General features: G+C 41.6%; 1 protein-coding gene across 6 annotated transcripts in view; it reads left to right on the forward strand.

The window, feature by feature from the left end:
* The window catches only part of EPS8 (epidermal growth factor receptor pathway substrate 8), a 177382-nt gene extending 166194 nt beyond the window's left edge, over positions 1 to 11188 (forward strand). For 4 of the 6 annotated variants that reach the window (XM_035028152.1, XM_035028148.1, XM_035028150.1 and 1 more), the window contains 3 exons: positions 6734 to 6914; positions 8041 to 8170; positions 9926 to 10039. In XM_035028152.1, the coding sequence (XP_034884043.1) occupies positions 6734 to 6914; positions 8041 to 8170; positions 9926 to 10039 (425 nt within the window). Of the gene's footprint in view, positions 1 to 6733; positions 6915 to 8040; positions 8171 to 9925 lie in introns of all 6 variants that reach the window. The other 2 variants (XM_035028147.1, XM_035028151.1) reach the window with 1 other exon arrangement.
* Positions 11189 to 25065: the final 13877 nt, after the last annotated feature.

Below are 25065 nucleotides of genomic sequence, written 5' to 3' on the forward strand. Positions count from 1 at the left end.
CTGTTTTATTGTGTATACTTCTGCGCATATTCCAATATATTGTGGTGGTTGAATGTAGACTCTGGAGCCAGACATACTTGAGTTTGTAGAGTGAAACACCGTTTGTGGACATTGACTTTCAACAATTTGATAATCCTCCCTCTACTTCAGTGTCTGAAAAGTGAGGGAAAATAATGGCATCTTTTTCGTAGGATGATTGTGAGAATTTAATGAGGTATAATACATAGAAATCATTTAGATCAGTCATTCTCACCCAGAGATGGTTATACCGCCTTCCAGCAGGGAACATTCGCTATTGTCTGGAGGAATGTTTTGATCACAGTTGGGTGGATGCTACTGGCATCTAACAGGTAGAAGCCAGGGATATTTAGCAACATCCTACAATGAACAGATCGGTCCCCCACGACAGAATTATCTGGTCCAAAATGTCAATGATGCCGAGGTTGAAAAACTCTGATTTTGACCAATATGACACAGAATGAGCAGTCCAAATATTTGCTGCTCTCATCGTCAGTATGATCATCATAATTTTCCTGCTCCTCTTCCTCATATTTGCGACACACACACACCCACACTCGCTTAACACAATCAACCTGCCAATACCAGTTTCAAATTTGCCCTCTAAATTCAGGTTTTATTTGATTTAGATTTCATATGTTCCTAAAATTAACTTTGATTTGTAATATGAGTGATTTCTGTGAAAACCAGATTTAAAAAGCTTAAAAGAAAAGACACTGTGGCAAACTTTGGATTATCCTTGTTTGTACTGTTGAACAGCAGTATAGAAAATTGGAAATTTGAAGGTAATTTTAAGATAATTTTTCTTATTATTTAATATTCAAATTATGTTTGTATATATATTATAAAATGACTTTGTTTTACCTATACTGGACATGTAAAAATTCTTAGAAAACTAGAGCCAGGAAGATATTTCTTCAATATGTGTGTATGCACATGAACGTGTGTGTATGCATATGTATAAAGGATGTCTTTCGTTCTTTCAATGTGGCTTCTCCTAGGGCTCAGTTCTGGGTTCTTCCCTCCATATAAACATACTTTTACTGTAAGTGACCAATCTATTTCCATTTCTTTTAATATTGTCCATATTGTTGGAGAAGGAATGACTCCCAAATTTGTCTTCATATCAGATCTCATCTCTGCCATTCAAATATAAGTATTGAACTATTAACTTTATTTTTTTTAAAGGTTTATTTTTTTATTTTAGAGAGAGGAGGGGAAAGGGAAGAAGGAGAGGGAGAGAGAGAATCTCCAGCAGACTCCCCTCTGAGCACAGAGCCTGAGGTGGGGCTCGGTCTCAGGACCCTGAGATCATGACCTGAGCTGAAACCAAGAGTCGACTGCTCAACCCACTGAGCCAGCCAGGCCCCCCTGAATTATTAATTTTAAAGCTGAGATTCCTTGATTAGATTCAAAACTAAATTACCAAATCTTTTACTTCCATTTTCATCCGACATTTTTCTTATCTCAATAAACCATAGCTACATCTATTCAGTTGCGGTCATTCTTGATAAATTTTAAGAAATTTTAAAAGAAGGTATGTATATTACTGTTTAGTTGTTCTAGAAATTCTGGCTAAATGCAATAAGCATTAGCCTACTTTAATAAGTTACTTTCTTCCCCGAAGTAGAGCTGATTTACCACCTTCTTATCCATATCCCAGCCTTACCAAAAAGTAATGGAAAAGTTAAGCTTTAGAGAAATGATTAGCTGTGCAGCAAAACAACTGTGTGTGTGAGAATGTGTAAGTGTGTAGAAGTATGATATGCTACTAAATTTTCTTAAATGTTTGTGTATTTTTTAAAAGATGCTTTTATTTTTTTCAAAGACACTTAAAAACATAGTTTTGAGATGAGAAAGTTCTGTAAATATTTTTATTGATTTCCCTAAGGAAAATTTCTCTCTCAGAAAGGACTGTTCTTTTTTTCATTTTTACCACAAGTTTATAACATTTCCCTTCTTTGATACGTCAGCACAGTAATCTTTGACACTGTGGTACTCTTTCCAGGCCTCGATCAGAGTTCATAGACATCTAGTCCCCATTTGGAACAAGCTGTGGGTCGGGACAGTTTGTTCTTTGTCCTAGTCTAAGAAACTAAGAATAACCTAATGGGAAAGAGGCATAGTTTGAATACTTTAAAGATAGAGACCTCTCCTGATAATTGTGACTCATCATTTTTGAATCTGTTTTTCATAAGTAAAAGGGTGACATTGGTATATAAAATATATCCATCTCTCCCCAAATTAACATCTCTACTTGTTTCTTTGTAATAATAAATAAAATAATAAAAAGAGTTTACATTTACCTACACAAAGTTCCCTTTTAAAGATATCTAAAAGATATCTAAAGATAGTTTCATGTTAAATAAATGTATTTCTTTTTATAAAACACTTATTTTCACGATAGCTTTTTTCTGAGCACGTTTTTGGAGAACAGTTTTTCTGAATGAACGTGGGGGCTTCTCAACAGTCTTTTAGAACCATATAGCATATTTAAATGTATATTTGTCAATAGCCAGATTTCTCTTAAAAAAAAAGCCTTTTCTGTTTCCTACATTCTCTGCTTACTGCCTAGATTTCTGATGAAAATAAAATGGAAGGAACTGGAAAGTGAATACTCACTCAAAAAAAAGTTACCAAATAGTCCTAAACAAGGAAAAAAGTCAACATGCCTGTTTTTTAAAATGAAGCAGGTAGCAAGAGTGAGACAGGGACAATTCTTTTGCCTATTCAAACTGGCTGCTTGGAGCCTGGGTCATATAAGCTATTCAAATTGGTTTATCGCAGGATTCAAAAAGGTTCTCCTCTTATCACTTTTGAAGATACCAGTGCCTCAGGTATTTTGCATTTCTTCTACTTCCTTTGAAATGTTAGTCCTTTTATTTGGGTTTAATCTTTTGTAATCAGAAGTGTTAATTTCAGAAAGAGGTGTAAAGTCAGGCTGCTTTGTTACTGTGTGCTGGACCATGCAAATGGAAACCAGAAGCCAGGAGCACAGCAGAAGAGGATTTTGTGCTCTGTGGAAGGTTATGCGGTGGACTAGAGATGATCATGCAGAGGCTAAGTTAATTTAAGAGAAGAAAATAAATCTTTTAGTGTGGTGATACTTTTTCCCTTTTACTCCTTTGAGACATACTCGTATTCTGTGTGGCAGTTTGATGCGGTGAATTAAAAAAGCTAACTAGTGGAGTGCATGTGTGCACTTAAATGAACCAGTCAGCATTGTTCCCTCTCACCCTCTCTAGTCCCCTCAATCTTCCTCCCTGTCGCCCTTCATTTCTCCTGTTCCTGTCTTTTGACTTCTCCAGAAGGTTTCCTGAATACCTAGGCATTAAAAAATTAGACTGAAAGAACACTATTTGGTTATTTCACATTTTCATTTACTTCCCAAAGACATCAAACGCTTTATGAAATACTCTCCCTGAGGAAGGCAGGATGGAAGGAAGGAAGTTTAGAAGGAAGGAAGGAAGGAGGGAAGGAGAGAAGGAAGGAGAAAAGGAAAAGAAAAAAGACAAAAAAGATCATGAAAGAGTAGTCACAAAAAGCTCCCTTAGTGGCCAGGTCATTGCCACTTGCCAAGTTAATTAGTTAACTGAATTACTCTATCAGTTCTCTACTTAATCCTTGAAGATTATATATAAATAATGTATCTATGTGTGCATATATATATATAGTAAATAAATTATGTATGTCATTGTATATAATGTAGTGTGTCTGTGTATATATATATGTATGTTTTTAAGTACACAAGTACATTTTTCTCTTTCCATACAGTAATTTCTTCCCCATTTTTCTCATAAAGATATGTGCCTATACACATCTTTCCCATGAGCATAAAATGGGTTGGGGAGAGGGATAATGTATAAGTTAATCAAAGGTAGTTTCAATGACTTTGATCATAAAGCAGCCATGAGCGGAAAGTCAGGAAATCCAGTTCTAACTAAATTTTGCTAATTAATACTGTGATTTTGACAGATCATTTCTCCTCTGTGGCCTCCATTCTCTTAGCTGTTTCTTTTAGGGGTGTGTATATGATGCTTTTCAAAGTCTCTCTCACTGAAAAAGTCAGCAGAATGCCTTAGTCATTCCTTTATTCGGTGAGTATTTATTGAATCCCTACCCTGTTCTAGGTACTTCAGGGAAAGCAAACAAAGGAGGCACAAACCCGTTTTTCTCTTCAGGGATATATTTTGATGAAAGGAGATAGATAAGTAAATGATTGAGTTGATAGGGAATATTATAAGTGGTTTTGGAGAACAATAAAGCCATGTGGATAGGAAGTGCTGTTGGGGAGGGGGTTGCAGTTTTAAATACGGAAAATCTAAAGGACGGGAAGACTGAGCCAAGTGGATTCGTGAGGGGAAAGCATTCTAGGCAGAGGCCCCTAATTTTGAAGAGCACCAAGGAAGCCATTATGAGCTAGAGCAGAGGGCTCTGAGAGCAGTAGAGTTACCTCAGAAAGTGGTCATCTGAGGCCTTTTACTGGGAGTACTTTGTATTACTTGGAAAGGTTTAGAGCAGGAGAGTTGCAGTATCTGACATACATTTTAAAAAGATCACGTTAGCTGTTCTGTTGAAAACAGAAAGAAGAGCAAGGGCTGCCGTGGTCAAGAGTAGAAGGAAGGCAACCTGTGAATAGGCCAGTGGCTCAGACTGAGCTAGTCACAGAAAAAATGGAGTAAGTGGTTGGATTTTTGGTATATTTTGGTGATAGGACTAACAGAGTTTGCTGATAGATTGGACGTAGTAGAGAACAAAGGGGAGTCTAGCAGAGCTCTGTGGCATTTTGCCAGAGGAACTGAAGAAATGGAATTACCATTAACCAAGTTGTGAAGTATAGCCTAAAAGCAAGCTTTAGGAAGAAAAGTGGTTCAGATTTGGACACGTTCTATTTGAGCTATCTAATAGACATCCAAATGAATATATCAAGTAGACGGTTGGCTTATATGGGTCTAGAGTTCTGAGGAAGAGTCTGGACTGATGAAATAATTTTGGGAGTCATCAGCTTTTTTTTTAATAATTTTTTTTAAATGTTTTATTTATTTATTCATGAAAGTCAGAGAGAGAGAGAGAGGCAGAGGCAGAGGGAGAAGCAGGCTCCCCGCCTAGCAGGGAGGCCGATGCGGGACTCGATCCCAGGACCCTGGGATCATGACCTGAGCCGAAGGCAGACGCTTAACCATCTGAGCCACCCAGGCGCCCCGGGAGTCATCAGCTTTTAAATGGCACACTGATCATTAATGGAGTGAGTGCAGGCAGAGGAGAGGTCCAAGGATTGTGCCCTGGGGTACTTCAACATTACTTACTGGGGGGAGGAGAAGAATCAGAAAAGGATACTGAGGAGAGGCCAGTGAGACGGGAAGAAAATCAGGTGAGTATGGTGTCCTAGAGGCCACAGGAAGAAGGCGTTTTAAGGAATGATCACCTTCTTTGTATGTTGCCGGTAGATTAAATAAGACAGTGACTGGGAACTGACCATAGTGGTTTAGCAAAACGTAGTGGAGGGATGGGACCCGAAGCCTATTTTTTAGCCATGAATTCAAGAGAAAATTGGAGAACAAGAATGGGAGTCATCTAGTATAGACAGCTTTTCATGGAATTTTACAAAACGGGGAGCAGAGAAATGGGCAATATCTGGGAGGGACATGTGGTCAAGAAAGGGCTTAAACGGGAGAGGAACAATAACAAAATGATAGTTTTGTCTGCTGATGAAATGATTCAGCAAAAGAGGAAGATGGATACCCTAGATAAATAGAGGAGAAATTATTGTTGAAGTATTTAAATAGGCAAAGGACATGGGATCTAGTGCGCATGTAGGGGCGTGGGCCTTAGGAGTGTGGGAGCAGTTGATCCATAATGTAGTAGGGAGGGAGGGAGTAGGGAAGGGGAAGGGAAGGAAGGAAGAAAGGAAGAGAAGGAAGGCAGAGTGCATGGGGAAGGTGCTGGTAGGTGAGGAAAACCGCTGAGGGAACTTATGGAGGTTTTCTTCTAACTTCTTTATTTTATTTGACATTAGGAAAGTGAGGTCATCAGGGTGAGAATTGGGGAATGAATCTTGGAGGTTTGCAGAGAAAGAAGAGAGTAAATACCCGTCTAACATTGGGCAGCTATTTGGTCTAGGGCAGATTCTCAACCTGAGCCTTGTTGACATGGGGCTGGATAATTCTATGTAGTAGGAGACTGACGTGTACATTGTAGAATGTTTTGTGCAGCCCAGGCCTCTACCCATGGCCTGATAGTTGCATCCTTTCTCCTCCTCCTCTCTAATTGTGCCATCCAAAATTGTCTCCAGCCATTGGCAGATGTTCCCAGGGTCAGAATTTCCCCCCACTTGAGACCATAGACCTAAGGAAATGCAGTATGATTGTCAGTAAACAACAGCCTGGTTGAGGTTCATATTCATGAATTTAACATGAGATCATTCAGCATTGTTGTATTATATTCACTGTGCAGGTGCAGGCACAGAATAAGCAGAAAGTTCGATTTAACAGGGGTTGGAGTTTTGCCAAGTGAATACAATGAAGAGGGAGAAGAGCCAAGGAGTGGTTTTAATAATTGATCATGGAATTTGTCCTGGGTGAGGATGAAAGTGAGGAAAGATGATAGGAACACTACAAGTCCTTTTCATGTCAAAGGATTTGGGGCATTGGGGTTCTAGGGAGAGGGACATGTGTTAGGGGTTTTAAAAAATAACCTACTCCGTGTTGGTGTGCAGGAAGGAAATCTCAGATGGAGGAAGTCCAGGATGAGCTCATCCACAGACTGACCATTGGCCGGAGTGCCGCCCAGAAGAAGTTCCACGTGCCACGGCAGAACGTGCCAGTTGTCAATATCACTTACGACTCCACACCAGAAGATGTGAAGACATGGTTACAGTCGAAGGGGTTCAGCCCTGTGTAAGTCTCTCTGGGAATACTTTGCATTTCTGTGTGTAATATATACCTTATTTTCAGTTTGGTCGCTAAGATGTCACAAATGACGCTTTAAAAATTTGGGGCCAGACTGCATTTATTCCATGCTCAGGAAATAACTATAGATATTTATAGCTAAAAAAAAAAAAAAAAAATTGGAAGAAGAAATAACTATAATTTGGTGCTACTTTGTTTTCTAGTTGATAATCAGACTGCTTATCCGTGGTCCCTTAAACAAACTGTCAGTGGTTTTGAGGTGGTAGCTTTCTTTTGCCCTCATCTGGTTACACAGGGTAGGACTAAGGTGTTAGCTGGACTCCCCAGACCTTAGAGGGTATATAGTGGAATGTTCTGCTGCCGGATATAGATTCTCAGCCAAATAAAAAATAGATAAATTACCTATCATAGATTATAACCTAATAGAGCTTTTCCCTTAGTAAACCCATGGCAACAATTCATCCACAATCTAAAAATTTGAAAATATTTTATGTGTATTTGATACAAGGAACTATTTCAATAATACATATTTAAGAGAATTTTATAAACTCATATACCCACATGACTGAAAAATGAGATACATTGGTTAGTCAGTTGCCTGGTTACTAGAAAGTTATCTGTTCCCCCTATGAAACACCATATTTCAGGGAATTGGTACTCAGCAATAATGATACTAACTACAGTCGGCTCCTTTTTGATACTTTATAATCATCTTCTATAGCCTCAGGGTCGTCATCATGAAAGTCCCTCTTGTCACTGCCTTGAATAAGCACTGTAGTACCATTTTACAAGAGTTTCATTGTATGGAACACTTAGAAAAGAGAGGTTATGGCATATATATATATGCATATGTTTGTTTGTTTGTTTATTTATTTATTGAGAGAGAAAGAACGTGAGCTGGAGGGGGTGGGCAGAGGGAGAGGGAGAGAGAGAATCCCAAGCAGGCTCAGTGCCCAGTGCAGAGCCGGACGCCGGGCTCAATCCCATGACCCCAAGATCATGACCCGAGCCGAAATCAAGAATGGGACACTTAAATGACTGAGCCACCTAGGTACCCCTATCTAGATAATATTTTTAATGATATATTTCTCTTTCTTTCTTCATGCTTTTTCAGGACTGTCAATAGTCTTGGAGTATTAAACGGTGCACAACTTTTCTCTCTCAACAAAGAGGAACTGAGGACAGTCTGCCCTGAAGGGTCCAGAGTCTTTAGCCAAATCACTGTACAAAAAGCTGCATTAGAGGTATGACTTGTCAACCTAAGTTGGTGTTTGTCTGCATTAATCAAGAGTGTGGACTGTGAATTGAAAGCTCTGAAATCAACTGTTTATGTCCATAGTGGTCAATTTCCCTTTCATACAGAGCTGAATTAAATTTGACTCTACTTTTATAATTGATTACTGGAGACCATCAGTGACCATTTGCAGGGAGATTAATTTATCATAAATGCTCCTCTAACATGAAGCTTGGAACATATGCTTTTGGACATTTAATGAAAAGCCTAATGTTCTCATTTTATATGCATTAACTACTTCTGTAGGAATTTAAATTTTGACACAATAATGGACATTCACTTCCTGAGTGAGTAAATGCCTTAAGAGGCCAGAACTCTTTTGCCTGTTCTTAATATTTAGTTCGGAGATTCTAGTAGGCTACTGGTTACAAGGTCTTAAAATCCTGGCTGTGGGTCTTAGGTCTTGTTATATATTTAAAAATCAGAGGGAAAATATTAGGTAGGAATCATTGAAAGAGAGAATGCTGAAGAATAATTATTTAGTCATAGTTGCAGGTAGGAAAGGAGGAGAGGAAATGTTTTCTAGATTGAATATCCTTAAGCTTCCCATATCCTACTCTTCTTAAAATGGGCTGTGTAAGGGTAGTAGTTTCAAACTGTTATAGCTCACAGCTCTTAATAGCTTTCATGAAATTATACTTGGACTCAAATAAAAGGGTATTGGCTTTGGCGTAAAATTGATACATAGTTTTCTCTAGCAGATATATCCTCTAAATTCAACAGTGAAATAACTCAGAGTGAAATGGCTTCATGAATGCAACCCTGTAACCACTCTCAGGAGAAATTTTTATCTCTTGGAAACTTTTCCTACAACATTGATCTTGGGAGTTCCATATTAGGTGGATCTTGGGCGTACTCTGTATTAAGCTTTCTGTATATTGAATATGAATGAGGATTGTATCTTTTCTGAGGCAGTTTTTTTACCATTACGCATTTTAACTTTATTGAGAGTGTATGAATTTCCTTCTCAAGGGTATGATAGAAAGTTCCAAAATTTCTGAATTCCTTTGAGTCAGACTGCCTGTAATTTGCCCTCATCACACACTTCCTCTTGGTCTCTCGTTTCCTTTCCTCTGGATATGAATGGAGGTTCTTCATCTTCCTCAGCTGCCCTCCCACCACACCCTTCTCTTGCATCTAGTCCATCTTTTAGATGACTCACCTGGGTTGCCAGAAACTGATGAGAGCAGAATAAGGAGGGTGCACAGGGATGGTAAGTAGAGCGTGGCAAGGAGAAAAGCTGCCATGAGGTCAGAGGGTCAGAGCCTTCCTGTAGTCTGAAGCAAGCTTGCTGTACCCTGAGCCCAGTCTTTGAGCCTAATTTAGAATCCCCTAAGGGCAGATCTCGCTTGACTTAAGAGGGTTCTTCGATAATTTACCATCTTATTATGCTTATTGTACACATATCTTATTTCTCCCAGGGAATCTGGAGCATTCCACATACATTATTGATTTATCCTTATCATGTCCAAGTGAAAGGCATGGTGAATGAATTGCCTTCAGACACTTAATAAATGAAAAAATGATTAATGTGATATATTAGCGAAGTCCAGGAGCATCACTCTATATGAAGGGCAGCCTTCAGTTTTCCCCAAGAGATATTCGAAGAAAAACAAAGGACTCTTAACCCTGAACCATTTCATTACAGGACCCGCAGCCTGCACAAACCCATAGCCATCTTGTCTGAACCATGTTTGTTTTTCAGGATAACAGCGGCAGCTCCGAGTTGCAAGAAATCATGCGGAGACGACAGGAGAAAATCAGTGCCGCGGCTAGCGATTCGGGAGTGGAGTCTTTTGATGAGGGAAGCAGTCACTAATTTGTTTTTAAACTCCATTTAAATTTGTGGCATTATTCCAACATGCTTTGTTTTAAGAAGCCATGAAGGGAATGTCAGATTCTTATTTCTCAGAATACTTAAGTTATCGCCATAAAGAAACAATGCAAACATAAGTAAGCGGAGGACTTGTTTCCTGGCCCATTATTTTTATTAAAACTGAGTAATTTTAAATAGCTGTTTTGCCCTTGAGAAATATTTTGCCTGCTTTACCCAGGTGAGGTTTCTTTCATTGGATTAATTATTTCATCCCCCATCTCAGTGTGTAAGCAGGCAGCTTTTAACAGCGGTGAATTTATTTACTGCAGCAAAACAGAGATATTGCCCGTGACTTAAAATCGAAATAATTTCAGTTTTGCCCATGACTGGTGTCTGTCATTCAGAGCGTAGCTTACTTTAGGCTAGCCTCTGCTTACTTAGGTCTCTTCTTTGACATACTCAATGATAGAATATTTAGATTTATTTAAAGTTCTTAATGCCAACAGTTTTTTAAAAAATATCAGAACATTTAATGAACTGTAAAATACAAGGCCTTGGACATGCAAATATAAACCTATGGAGCATTCCCAAGACAGTTCATTTGTCATGGCTCTGTTGATCACAATTCCTTGTATAGCCTGTATTTTGATTTAGTTTATATTCTGCTTATTATCTGTATTGTGTTCTTATATATGAGAAAGCACAAGTGGAAAAGAGATCAGATGCAGTCAAAATGTGTCCCAGAAAGTAGCCCGCATTGGTGTGCATTACAGTATTTTGTTTAATGAAGGCCTCGGTTCTGAATATTGATATGAGTAGTTAAATGGATATTGGGGCCATTTTATGTGTTTATCTGTGTCAAGTTTTTCTGATAAGAAACAATTAATTTACGTATATTTTAATCCTGTGAAAGATTCTAGGTAGAGAAAAGAAAGATACTTAACCTTCAACAAATGTTATTTTTGGAAACACAATTTTTGTCATTAAATGTTATATTATTTCACATATATAAAACAGATGTTATGTAAGAATGTTGTATATTTTAACATAAATCCATTTAGAGAGATTATCTAGATTCATTAATTTTCATAGTGCCTTTTTCACATGAGTCAGCTGGAAAGTCTGCAATAAACAGTATTTGCTGTATGTTAATAAATGGCTTCTGTCTCATTGGCAAAAGGGATCTTTGGTATGTAGACTGCTGATCAGGGTTGAGCAGAATGGGAAAAACAGAGGCCCACTCTTTTTTTATTTTTTTATTTTTTTAACTGATTTCCAGTATAGTTTAGCATCTAGTAAGAGCTGGTCACAGTGGTAAAAAGAAATGTATGACAGCAGTTATGATTACTAAGTGCTTCCACAGAAGTGCTTCCTTAGGTATCTATAGTAACTCTATGAGTTGTATTTTATAGACAAGGAAACAGCTTCCTAGGGTCTCATTTCCCCCCTAATTATGGGAGATACGGGAGTTGCTCATCTTCCCTAAAACAGTGTCCCTTGGACAAAGTGAAACAAACATGAGAACGATGAAGGTTACTCTAGATCTTTTCCATGTCATACGCACTGACACGCATTTATAACTTAGCCCTTATTGAAAGTCTCTGAAAATGGAGAGATAAGACAAGAGAAAATAGAAAAGTTAAAATAGCCTGAGTGGAATGTGGCATATATGATATTAAAAGAATTGGTGTAATTCATTAAGATGTCTTTATGCTCTCAGATTCCAGTGGAAAATAACACAATGGTGGCCACTGCAGGAAGCAGTTGTCTTCTTCCGGGCTGTGGGGACAGAGGGAGGAGTTGGGGGCGCCTGGGTGGCTCAGTTGGTTAAGTGACTGCCTTCGGTTCAGGTCATGATCCTGGAGTCCCGGGATCGAGTCCCGCAGCGGGCTCCCTGCTTGGCAGGGAGTCTTCCTCTCCCTCTGACCCTCCCCCTTCTCATGCTCTCCCTCTCATTCTCTCTCTCACATAAATAATTGAAAATCTTAAAAAAAAAAAAAGAAGAAGAAGGAGTTGGGATTCATGGAATTTAGAATCTTGAGGGAGAGGTACTGCAGAGTTTGGATCCAGACATCTGGGGAGTTTGGTCCCTGGCACCTGAGAAGTTTAGAAGAAAGACCCCACAGCTGGTAAACAGACCTTTGAGAAGGGGGCACACCCTGTCTGGTGCTGTGGCCTCAGGAATTCAGAGAAGAATTCAGTTGAGAAAACCCCACAGAGGTGGAAATCAGACCTCAGGAGATCATGCCAGCCAGCTGGTACTCAGATTTCTATGAGGGCATAATGAGGCTGCTGTGGGGAGTGCAGGAAAAAACCAACAAACTGGTAACTGGAACCTACTGGGGATCAACTGCTACTTATAGAGTGAAGAACCATTATTAGGGCGATGTTAATATGAGCGGGAAGTAGAACAGAAGGGAGAAGGTGCCTTGTGCCCCTCTAGCTTCCCGTCTCCCTATAACATACTCTTTGGGCAGAATCTGTTGGGAATACACCTGGCAACGCTCCAAATCACAAAGTTGAGAAAAGAGGGGCAAATTTGAAAAAGCTCAGTTAACCAACCCATTCCAATTCTGGCTACTTAGCCTGTATACTTAACTTTTCTATGCATATTTGAGATTCCATGTAATCCTTCTGAAAAATTCATACTTTTACCTAACAAGATGTAATCATCCTTCTCTGTTACTTAAAACAGCATTTAACAGACAGAATTGGTTAAACAGGAAAAAAAAACACTGAGCTATCACAGAGGTAGTGATGATAGGAAGCAGCTTCCATCCCTTGGGCTAGGGGAGCAAAGAGATGGTTTGGGTTTATCAGCGTGTAGAAGCCTGGGGGAAGGGCCCTAGAAAGCCTGGACTGAGAACCCTGGGGTACGTGCTGTCTGGTGTTGGTGCTGCTGGTGTATCAGGAGCACGAAAGTGAGATGCCCTGAGGAGCTGGGACAGAAAGCTTTGAGGAGAGGATTCTGGACAGTTGACGCTGGTATCTCTGAGGGGGTGTCGTGATGCTGGTTCTGAAAACGTGGCGGGGGGCAGAGACTAGAAACTAGAATCATCTGCTACTGAATTAATTGCTGCTGCCAAAGTGGAGATCTCTTCACTGGTGTTAAGCCATTTGATGATGGCGTGCCTTTGCATAGTTTTCTTCTTGTTTCTTGATCTTGGTGTTCATCGAGCTTCTTGGGATTGTGGGATCACAGTTTTTATTAAATAAGGCAAAATTTTCAGCAATTATTACTTTTTTTTTTTGGTCCCTCCTGCCTTTCTAGCATTGAAAGGCTCCAATTGTATGTATATTAGGCCATTTGAAGTTTGCATGTATGTTGCATGTATATTAGGCCATTTGAAGTTTCCCCAAGTTCATTAATGCTCTGTTAATTTTTCCCCAGTGCTTTTTCTTTGTGTTTCATTTTGGGTGGTTTCTGTTGCTGTGTTCCAGTTCATTACTCTTGTCTTCTGGAATTTCTAGTCTGCTTTTGGTCTCTTTCATTGTATTTTTCATCTCAGACATCAGAGTTTTCATTGCTGAAAGTTTGATTTGATATTTTAAAATATCTTCCATGTCTCAGTTTGTTCAATAATTCTTCTTTGACTTTATCAATCAGAGAATACAGTTAAAATATATGTCTTAATGTTCTTGTTTATGAATTCTATCATATGAGTAATTGAGTTTTGATTGATTTTTTTTTTCTCTATCATGGGCCTTATTTTTTTGCTTCTTTGTATGCCCAGTGATTTTTAATTAGATGAAAGACCTTGTAAGTTTTACCTTGTTGGATGCATTTGTATTCCTATAAATATCTTCCTGCTTTATTTTGGGATGCTGTTAAATTACTTGGAAAGAGTCTGGTTCTTTCTGATCTTGCCTCTATTAGGTGGAACTTGAATAGCATTTGCATTAAACCTAATTTTATCCCACTATTGAGACAAAACCCTTTTGAGTACCCAAGCTATTGTTCCATGAATTAGGATGTTTTCTATTCTAGCCGATGGTAAGAACTATTCCTGGTTCTGTGTGAGGTCTGACAATTGTTCCTCCAAGCCTTTCAGGGAGTTCTTTCCTCGGCCTTGGGCCGTTTTCTCATACACTTGCACTGATCCATACTCAACATAAGACTGTGGACATCCTATAAAGATCTCCCGAGCTCTCTTCCCAGCAGCGCAGCTTTCTCCTCTCGTTACTCTGGGTTGTGAACCTTAGTCCCTTTGTCCTTGCTACACTTTAAGCTTTGTGTTTTCAACTCAAGGAGTCTGCTTAACTCCACCTGGGCCCTCCCTCCCTGCACTGAAGGTTGGAAACGATCTCTAGGCAGAAAGCTGAGCAATTTTAGGGTTTTTTCACTTGATTTTTATCTTTCAATGATCACAGTCATTCAGTGCCCACTGTCCAATATTTTGAAAACTGTTCTTTCATGAATGTCATACATTTGGCCTGTTTTTTGTTTCAGGCTTGAGGGTAAATCCAATTTCTCTGATTCCATCTGGGCCCAAACTTGGAGTCACCTTGCTTTTTAAAGTACATATTTCACTGAATACAGATATCTAGGTTGCCACTTTTTATTCTAGGACTTTAAAAGTGTTATTCCACTGACTTTTGGCTTACATTGTTCCTAATGATAAGGCGGTCAGTCATCATTCATGCTTTTCCTTCTGGCTGTTTTCAAGATTTTTTTCCAGTGTCTTTCATTTTCAGCAGCTTGATTATAAAGCTGATAGATGTAGTTTTCTTGGTATTTATCCTGTTTGGGATTCAATGACTAAGTCCTGTTTTCCCATTGTTGAAGCCCCTATTCCTTTCAATACTTTTTTCTGCTCCTTTCTTCCTCTCCTTAGCCTCCTATTACATGTATGGTAGGCCACTTGATATCATCCCAAAGATCTCTGAATCTCTTAATTTTAAAAAAGTTTTCCCATTCTTCAGATTGGAAAATTTGTTATTATGTATTCAGGTTCACCAGCTTTCCTACCCCTACCCCTGTGATCTTTTTTTCCAATATGCTGTTAATACAAAAAATTTTTTTGTCAGTTATTTTATTCTAGGATTTACATTTCATACTTTTATTTAGCTTTCATTTCTCTGCTAAGACTATCTGTTCAGTCATTAAAATATTTCTCTTTAATTTTTTTAATAACTTTCTTTTATTTCTAAGAATACATAGAACCTACTTTATAATCCTTATCTGCTAAATCTAGCATTTGGGCCATCTCAAGCTCAATTTCTATCGATTGCTTTTTTTCTCCCCCCACCCCGTGGGTTCTAGTTTCCTCTTTCTTAGCATGTGTAGTAATTTTTTATGATACACTTGGCATTGTAGAGATGTCTTCGATACTCTAGAACATGTTATCTTTCTTTGAAGAATATTCTTGTTCTAGCAAGCAGTTCTACACTGGCTGATCACTTTGAACTTGTATAGCTTTGGTTTTATACTTTTCTGGGATGGTCATGATGGCTCAAGTTGTTTCCCAAGGTCTTCTAACTTGATGGGACTTCATCTACAAACTCTCGCTCTTCTGCATATCTGGTGAGGGCTTAATATTCAGCTTTGTCTGTACCTGTCAAGAGTAGTTTTTACTGTGGAGTCCTTACTTCTAAGGAATTTCCATAAATTTTATGGATGAATTTCCAGGTTATTTTGTATCTCAGGTGGATTCCCTAAGTGTTAAAAGGTGTTCCTTTCAGTATTTTCCTCTAAGAAAATCTATAGGAAATTGAGATTCATTTGTTTTCTAAAAATAAATTTATGGAGGCTACACTAGGGGTTATGTAGAGATCTCACCAGGGCTGAGTCTGCTCACTTTCCTCTCAATGCTTACACTAGCAGACTGGAATAGTATTCGAAAGTCTGGATTCAATAAAGGGGTTTCTATAGAGACTGGCTGTTTGTAAGTAGGAGAAGACACTGTTCATTCAATAAACATTTAGTAAGCATCTACTTTAAGAATTGGATATGAAGGAGAATCCTAGATATAGCCTGTGGCCTCAGAAAACATATAATCTAAAGAACTGTGCAGCTTGCATTATTTATCCCTGGAGCTAGTCTTACTGATCTCCTACGGGCTAAAGTACACCCTAAAACCAGCAGTGGGGGGTTTCCTAGAGGCTGTGATTTTCTTTTGTGACATTTAGTTTTTCCCAAAGGGCATTCCTCCCAGTTAGTCTAGTCAGAGATCTTTGTAGAGTTATGTAAGAACCCCTAGGAAGGAGGTGGGAGGGGCAGGCAGGTACCATTCTACCACTCTTCTCTGGGGGCTTCTTTTCCTTATTTAAGACAAAACAAAATTTAAAAAACAAAAAGCTGCAGTTGCTATAGGCAACTCCCAGAGAAAGGTGGTGTTTCCAGCAGTCCTGGGTCCCGAAAAGAAATGTCAAGTCTGGACTCACATCTTCCCCCTCCTCACCCACTCTCTCTCCACCATCTTGTTTCCTCAGTGTCCTCTTGGCTGCAGGCCTCTCCAACATCTACTCCCACATCACCTCACAACCTCCTTTCCTGGCCTCTTGGTTCCTTTCTGTCCTCAGAGTAGAGGACAGGAAAGAGGCTGAAGAAGCTGGTGCTCTGAGCTCAGTTTTATGGGAAGCGCTCAGTGTTTTGGTGGAGAAGGGGCATAGTTACCAGGCAAAGAATATCTTCCAGTATCCAAATATTTGGGTTTACCTTGTCAAATTTGTAAAAGGTGATAAAATAAAAAGCCAGTAAAATCTGGTAAGCTAAAAGGAGTTACTAAGAGCTACACTTAGTAGGCTGTAATCTGAATTGGGGAAAGATACAGCTATTAGTTGCTATGAGAGGACTAAAGTCCTGAATCTGGATTTCTGTATCAAACGAGATATTTTAATAGCTGAGATGCTTCCTGAAGAGCCTTAGGCACACCGCCTTTGCTTTGGTGTGGGGATAGGGTGGGCAATGAATCAGGGCTCCTGCCAGGCCCAGATGGTCCTGGTCCAGGCTGGTCCCATGGGCTCTTTCCTTCCTGAGTGTAGTTCCAGACTCTTGGCCCAATTCCTGCTTCTTTTCTTGTCCCTCAAGCCTGGCTGTGGAGTGAAACATAATTTGTCCTACTTTAGTTATTCCCATCATCCCCCCCGCCCAAATGAACACACAGTCTTTCAGATAATGGAAAAACAAGGAATAATATATTCACACGGTGAGAAATTAATATCTATACCTGGTCCTGTTTTAAAGTTTCCTACTTTAAGCCGGTATCATATGCTAAGGCTTTCTGCCTCCCATCTAGTCTAAGGGAAGGGAAAAAAAGAACTGAAGTCAGTATTCTAAGATCTTTCACATATAACCCCACTTTACAGATGGGGAAATTGAGACTCAAATATGAGTCAAGTAGCATATCCAAAGTCACACAGTAAGTAGAAAAACTAAATTTGGACTCAGCTCTCTTGGACTTCTGTACAGCCTGCATTATCTTTACTCTCAGATATCATAGGTCAGTGTAGAAAAAAATTTAAAGCATAGAAAGCATCTTTTCAAGACCTGGAATTTTATATAGTATACCACTGTATAAAATAGGTTAAATCAGAGTTTCTCTTGTCGAAGCTGCAGAGAGGAGATTTGGAGCCTCGTTTGGAAATCACTGGCCCACTTCCCATAGATTCCCTCCTCCACAAAGACCCTTGCAGGTGAACGTGAAGGTGGATTGGGAGCTGACCGTTCCATGGCCACAACTAGACTTGGTCTCAGCAGTCATTTACATCTTTGGGAAATTTCAGGTGGCTGACCACCCCTTCAAAACAGCATAATAATGTCAGGAAAATTGCCTTTGGACATCCTTTCTTAGTTTTTTTTTTTTTTTTTTTTAAGATTTTATTTTTTTGAGAAAGAGAATGAGTGATGGGGAGGGGAAGAGAGAGAGTGTGTGAGAAGCAGACTCCCCTCTGAGCAGGCAGCCCAGTGCCCTGGGATCATGACCTGAGCCGAAGGCAGCCGCTTAACCGACTGAGCCACCCAGGTGCCCCCTCTCTTAAGTTCATACTTATGCTTTGAAGTAGAAATTATAAAAGATGCCAATAAATTGACAAGTACTAGTTGATTCTGGTCCCAGTTTTCCCCATGATAGCCGGGCCAGAGCCAGGAAGAGATACACGTTTGCTGCAAGTTAATCTGTGGTGTGGTTTATGCGGGAAACCTAACAGTGACAGGGTCTTCAGCTCCCAGGAGGCATGTGGTAAAACAGTGTGACTTGCACCAGGGAAGAGAGGAAAGTGGCAGAGCCACTGCGCCACAGGCTAAGACAATTACCCTGATCTGTTGTCTAGCTTACAAAATACAGCCCTTTGCAAGGTGAGGAGGTCTAGAGCATTAATAGCTTGTAGCAACCCAGGATCCTGCAGCCAGTGAGGGAAGACACATTTTCATTAGGAAAACAGCACAGGGAATTTAGTTTATTACCTCGTCTCTGTAACCAGTCTAATCACAGGGCAGAATTTAGGCATAATTCATTTCATTTGTCTTGCAGCAATAGGGGAAAAAAATGGAGGAAGTGACTATTGTTATTTTATGCCTTGGCAACAGCACAACGCATTGACAAAATGCAAATTAGAACAGCTATCGGGAATGGCTTGGATGCTTCTTGCTTCTTGTAGCATTTGTCAGACTGAGTCTCCCACAGCCCTGTCGGACATGAGTGTGCAGATGAGACAGATGCCTGTCTTGCAGAGCTGCTGACTCCAAGTTTGGCAGCACTGAGCCCAGAGGGTTGTCACCGCGAATCTGGGGAGCCGGGCTCGCGGAGGGCGGCGCATGGTCAGCGCTCCCACGGGGGACATCGCGGAATCACCTGCGCAGGCCCCGTCGGGAGATGTCGCGGTGCTGGAACGAGTGGGAGGTCTGGCGGTCACTTGGAGAACTGGACAGCATTTATTCCGTGCCAGCTCTGCCAGGCCCCGGCTGGTGCTTTACGCAACCACAACTCCACAGGGTATTACTTTGTTTTTGTGGGGACACTTAGGCTTAGGGATGGTCGGGCGCGTCTCAGAGCTCGCTGCTCAGCGTGGCGGAGCACGGGCTGCTCGAACTCCAGGTCTGTACTTTTTCAGTGACGTCACTCTGCCGCCTCAGAGCACCAGGCACCACACCCAAGGCTTTGCATTTCATCCTCAACATTGTGGAGGAAGCTCTTCTGACCCCCATTTACGAACAAGGAGCCTGGTTCTCTGAGGGGCCGAGCGGTGTTCACAGCGGCGCGTGCTCACTCCAAGCCTCTATTCTTAACTCTACAGCCAGGAGAGTTGACTCGTAACTCTTACATCTTACACTTCGTACAGATTGGCGCCTTTGTCTTAGACAGAGCTTGCCTGCACAATGGCAGACGTTTTCATTGAATGTGGGTCAGGTCGTGGCACTGCTCTGCTGGGGAACCGTCTGTGTGGGTGATGTGCACTAGACTCGAAACACACATTGCCGATGCACTTGGCAATAGAGAATCAGAGCAGAAAGGCAGGCCCGGACAGTCCAGGACTCTGATCTGGATGGAGGGTCAGCCCCGGCTTCGACACCCCGTGCCTATGACACAAGAGTCCACATTGCATCACAGGCTGCACCTCCTTTAAATTCTGAGCTGTGTGACTAGGTGGGGTGGGGGTGGGGGTTCACTTGTCACCCTGGGGCAACTGGCCCAGCCCAATTCAGGGACCGACTTCAGATGCTCTAATCAAATGTATTCAAGAATTCCAAGATGGCCCTTGGGGACAGTGGGTGGTTGGCTTGTCCCAGGGAGCCATGAAATACGCTGTGTTTTTCCACAGATTGTTTTCAGCCCCACCACATGTTACGGCATCTTCTTGAAGCCCTATACTACCATAAAGCCTCCATCACCACGTCCATTTCACAGATGAGACAACTGAGTCACAGGTGGGCAGAGTTTCAGCTCAAGTCTCTCTCTACCCATCGTCTCTTGTTCTAAGCAGCTCCCTTCTGCTATCCTGCTGGACCCTTGGCTGGCCTGTTTCCCAAGCTCACTCACAGGTTACAGGAGGATGTAATCTAGTTTGGTTTGGGACGTAAAGGAACCCTTCCAAGACCATTCTGTTCTGTATCTGTAAAGGCGGTAGTGGTTCCAGTGAACTTTTCCTAGTTTTCCTGAGCATCACCGCACACGCCAAGCCTCATGGCCTCCTGTACGTTGGGGCTTTTATTGATGTGAAACCACAGTGGGGCTTATTGTTCATAGGAATCCAGGACTTTGATTCAGAGCCAATAGCCTTACATAAGGCTAAAGAATTCAAGTGGGTTTCCTAAGTAATGGTCTTCTTATGATAGGGTTTAAAAAAGGATAACAAAGAGAAGGAGAGATCTAATGCAAGGTAAAACCACTTCTGGAGAAGAATGCATATATTTCCATAGAAAACTTTATTAAAAGAAACTTCATTGCTCCTGTGGCCTCTTCCTGAGCACTTGTTTGCATTGTGGGGTAACCTTGCTCTGCTCTGTTTCATTTCTCACCTGCCTTCTGGGAATTCTATGAGGAAGTACACACCACTGCCCTGGAAAGCTCCCATGGTAACGGAGGCCACCCACGGTCATAAAGCATATCCTTGTGCTGCCATGTTAGTTCAGAGCAGCTTGACTGCCCGGGCTGGCGATACCGGAATCACTGTGAGAACACAATGGAAATGTGTTACTTGGTCACATTATGGGCCTGCGGGCAGGTGTTCCTGCTCCAGGTAGTGATTCAGGGTACCAGCCTCCTTCTGTCTTTTTGGCACCATCATCTCGATCTGGAGGGGGGAAGGGAGGGACAGAGAAAAACAGACAGACAAACAGGCAGAGATGGAAGTTTGCTCCTGGGTGATTTTCAGTGGTCACAGGCCAGGGAGTAGAGTTGACCATTTCTGCCTGTCTTCCCTTGCACAGCACGAACTGTCAGTAGCTGGCAAATGTGGGCTTGATGTGCTGTTACATCGGCAGTAATAGTAAATTCACTGGATTCTGTGGAATAACACGTGAGCTAGAGCTGTCTGTGGAGGCTTGGAAAGAAATTGTCACTTTGGAGTCATCTAGAAAGAAAAGTTTCAGAAGGCAGGATTGGAGGTTAAGTTGCCCATATGGGGGCTCTGGTGACTGATACAGTGGGTTTCATGAATGCTTGCTGAGTGCAGGAATGAGTGTACATCATTAGTATTTCTTAACATGGCTCTGTGGTCTTTAACACTTTCATATGGCAGGGTAGTCTTTTTTGACCCTTCTAGAAAAAAAATCACCTGTCCCGCTCTTGGGCCCACATTGGGTGTTTTATGTTTTTCTATCACAGCACGTGTAACACTTTGCTGCCTTTAGTTTCACTTCTAACTTCCCCCGAGAGAATAGAAATTCCTCGAAGCAGGAACCTTGTTTCATCCATCTTCATAGCCCCCGTGCCTCATAGGGGATGTTGAGTAAATAAATGATTTTTTGAGCGGGTTAGAAGTTGACTATTTCTCAAATGGAATGGTTTGAAATTAGACCTCTGTTCAAAGCAGCTCTGGGCCCTAGCACCCACACACAGCACCTGGCCTTTTACCAAAATGGGGACACGGTTTGGGCTTCGAGCCTATATCCACGAGAGGTATAGACGCGGACATTCTTAATGTTAGCAATAAGGTGGTTAGATATGTAAACAAAAGAAGGAAATGCTTTCTGACAAACGAAGGGATGGACTGCCCGGTGAGGGGGCAATTCTGCATGCCGGAAGGGCTCAGTAGAAAAGAACTCACCGTCCGCCAGCGACTATATGGTTGAGGAGAATCCTCTTTGGAGGAGGAGAGGAGGCTAGCTTGGTGATTCTCCTCAAGGAACAGGGACCATGTCAGGGTAGTGACGGATGAGCAACAAGAACAATGAGAAGCTAGTTCGCTGTTCTACAAGCCATGGGGAAAAAAGCCTGACACCGTTCTCTTGACTGGTAGGCACTGCCGAAAATACACTGACAACGTTTTGAGATATGTAAGTGAAACATGGTGAAAAAGACTTGACTACTGTTTTCTTGTTCCTTCCAACAACAACCGGATTTCATGGCACATTTTTGAAAGTGACCATATGGAAGCACTTGCGCTTCTCACAGTGCCTAGCGTATCGCAAGTCGTCAAGAAATCTTTCACTGGTCAATGGATTGATTCGTTCCACAGGATTCGGTCAACAAACATTTGTTGAATTAATGATCAAATAAACAAAGGATGCTACCTTTACTCCGGGCTTAAGGGCCCCACTTCTCTCAAGTTCTTGGAAACTTTGACCTGCTATTTCCCACAGGTGACTCTGCCCTGAACGGCCTTCAGTTTCTTAATGTCCCTCATGATACAACTCCTGGAGCTACACATCACACTCCGTCTTTCATCGAGTGAACCCACCAGGATCAGGCCTGGCCATAAGCATTGGCTGAAACCGAAAGCCAAACTTGCTGTTCTGAAGGACCAGGTGTCCGAGATACCATAGCTCACGTTTTTTGTTTGTTTTTTTTTTTTTTTTCCAAATGCATACGAATGGGGCTGTGAAAAACTAGGGGTAGAAATTTGCATGTGTTCTGTTTTCGTTGCTTTTTACCCTTTTGGCCAAAGGAGACGTTCTATTTAGTCCCCGGGCATGGCCTCTGCACTTGGGGCCTGTGCCAAGTACCCGGCTCGAAAGCGGTGAGCCAGGAAGCGAGCCAGCTCGTTTGAAACACGTTATATCAGACGTTTCCTGAGGTGGAAAGGAAGGCCTGCTTGCTAGAAAGCGGGGAGGATTTTGGCTCTTAGAGATTGGATTCAGTAACTTTAACTCCTTGGCTAAGGGCCAGTCCTCCAGCAAGCAGCTATCATATGGTCTGTAAAAAAACTCAGATCCAACGTCTCCAGCCCCTGCCTTTTGGGGTGGGGTGCGGGGGGTGGGAGGGGAAGCTTTTAGAACAGGAGAGACCTTAGAAAATCCGATTAAAGATTTTATAAGAGATTAAAATAATCTTACTAGCTTCTCTCAATTTGAGGGGTCACGTTGACTTTGTAGTGGAAAATGATAAGCCTTGAATTAAAATGCTGTCCAAAAAAATGTTGTCATCCATCACTTTTGCTTCCCCTTTTCAAGTTAAATAAAATCATATAATGTGTAGTGAGGGATATATTGGTATTAAATATTAAATTTATAAATGAGGCCCTCATGGTAGTTTCTCAATTAACTTTAGAAATTGACTTTTGCAGTGAAGAAATTGGATCTCCACACACTGAAAGTTAAATATTTTGTGATTCCAGAGTCTTCCTCTCTTTCCATGCACCATGTAGGCTATTATGACCTGTATGTGCCAGCACCTCTAGGTTAAGAACATTGTAGCACGACTCAGATGATTAAACCAACAACAACAACAACAATAACCTTATTAATAATACAGAGGCCCTGGCAACCTCCCCTCTGAATGCTCACATTGAGTCCTGGAGTGGAAGTGGTTTTAGGGTACATGAGAGGACAAGATGCGAAGCACCTTTGGGTGAATTGTCATACTGATACTCTTCATATCTGAAAAATCTGGAGCTATGGTAAGACATTCTACAGTTCGTGAACGGAGACTCAGGAGAGAGAAGTCCCAAAGGCATCTGTTGGGATGAAAATCCAAGCCTTCTGACAGATGGATGCTTTCCTCACTATAAATTCTACAGCCTCAGGAGCACCCGTGTCCCAGTGAACAAAGTGACTGCTCTGGAGACCCCTGAAGGAAGGATCTGGTAAAGTGCTTTTGTGGGAACTTTCTGTGGTCTCAGCTCGGAGTCTTCAGTCTAAACTCTGGCTACTTTATCTTCTCTTTTGGGAAAACTGATCTGGTACCATTTGATCCCGACATTGAAGGGGATGCTCAAGAAAAAACATGAAATATTTACGAAGTGCTTTAAGTTTCAGGGGAAGTAATAGTCCAGTCTGCGAAGCCAAAACGAATTCCACCTTACCCGCTCCATCTTATCGGCCCCTTCCGAGGTTGCCCGTGTCCCTCCTGACCTGTCCTTGTGTGAAAATCTAAGAATGTCACACAACCCTTTGCCACCTTTCTTTAGCCCCGTGTGTTCCTGAGAATGGAGTGATACCTTATGAACATGTCCAAGAAGGGAAATGGAACAGGTAGGGGTGAGAAGAGGAGGTGGCAGCAGGGAGGCGAGAAGGGGAGGAAGGGAGGTGAGTGAGAACTCACAACGCCTGAGGAGCCCAAGCTGTTAAGCCACGGGGTCTGGGTGTCCTCTGCCTTTCCCCCTGCAAGGTGAACCTGAGACTCACTGACCAGCTCTTGCAGAGACCCGTGCCAAGGTCCGCTGTGGCCAAGCCTTCTCAGTGGCAGGAGACGGCGGGGTGCGGAGCTGTTCGCTTGGCATCCTTCGCCACCACTAAGGTCACTGATAAATTATTAAGCTGCTCCTAGGTACATGGCTTCGTGAAGATGATCAGGAGTGAAGGGAAGCCAGGGCAAGGGGTGATGATCAGATACACAGAGAAGAGCAAAGCCTGCGGAAGCACACACGGGAAGGCGGGACAGCCACATTGCCACAGTGAAGCAGTCAGCTTGTGTTTACTCTCAGCTCCAAATGTTTTCCTTTGTATCTCCATACCATCACCTCTTATTTTTAAGGAAGTGACACAAAGTAACAGGCTTCACGATGCTGTCAGCGTCCATCTTGACAGCATGAAGGTCACAATACACAATCACGTACTGTAATTATACAAAATCCGAAGAAGAAAATGTTACTAGTTACACTGGTTAAAATGAAACTGACAACCCGAAAGAAAACAAAACCAAAAGAAACCTCCGTTGGAATCCATAGAGACGCTTGACAATAGCCAAATTATCGTCCTAGCATGCTGCAGTTCGTTGCCATAACTTCATAAATCCCCAGCTCTTTGAGGGAAAGAAAGTGCGTTTTTCACAGCCTATATAGTTCTCAAAGAAATAGCTTTCACATGTATGCAGGTCCACAGAAAAAGGAATGCAAAGTCTAGGCACCAAGGTTGCTCAGACAGCAAGGGAGTCTTAAGAGTCCTTCTTCAAACTGTTCCGAACCAGATCTGGTTTGGTGAAAAAAGAATC

The sequence above is a fragment of the Mirounga leonina genome, unplaced genomic scaffold (genome assembly GCF_011800145.1).
Source record: "Mirounga leonina isolate KUSES-001 unplaced genomic scaffold, KU_Mleo_1.0 Mir_201, whole genome shotgun sequence".
NCBI lineage: Eukaryota > Metazoa > Chordata > Mammalia > Carnivora > Phocidae > Mirounga > Mirounga leonina.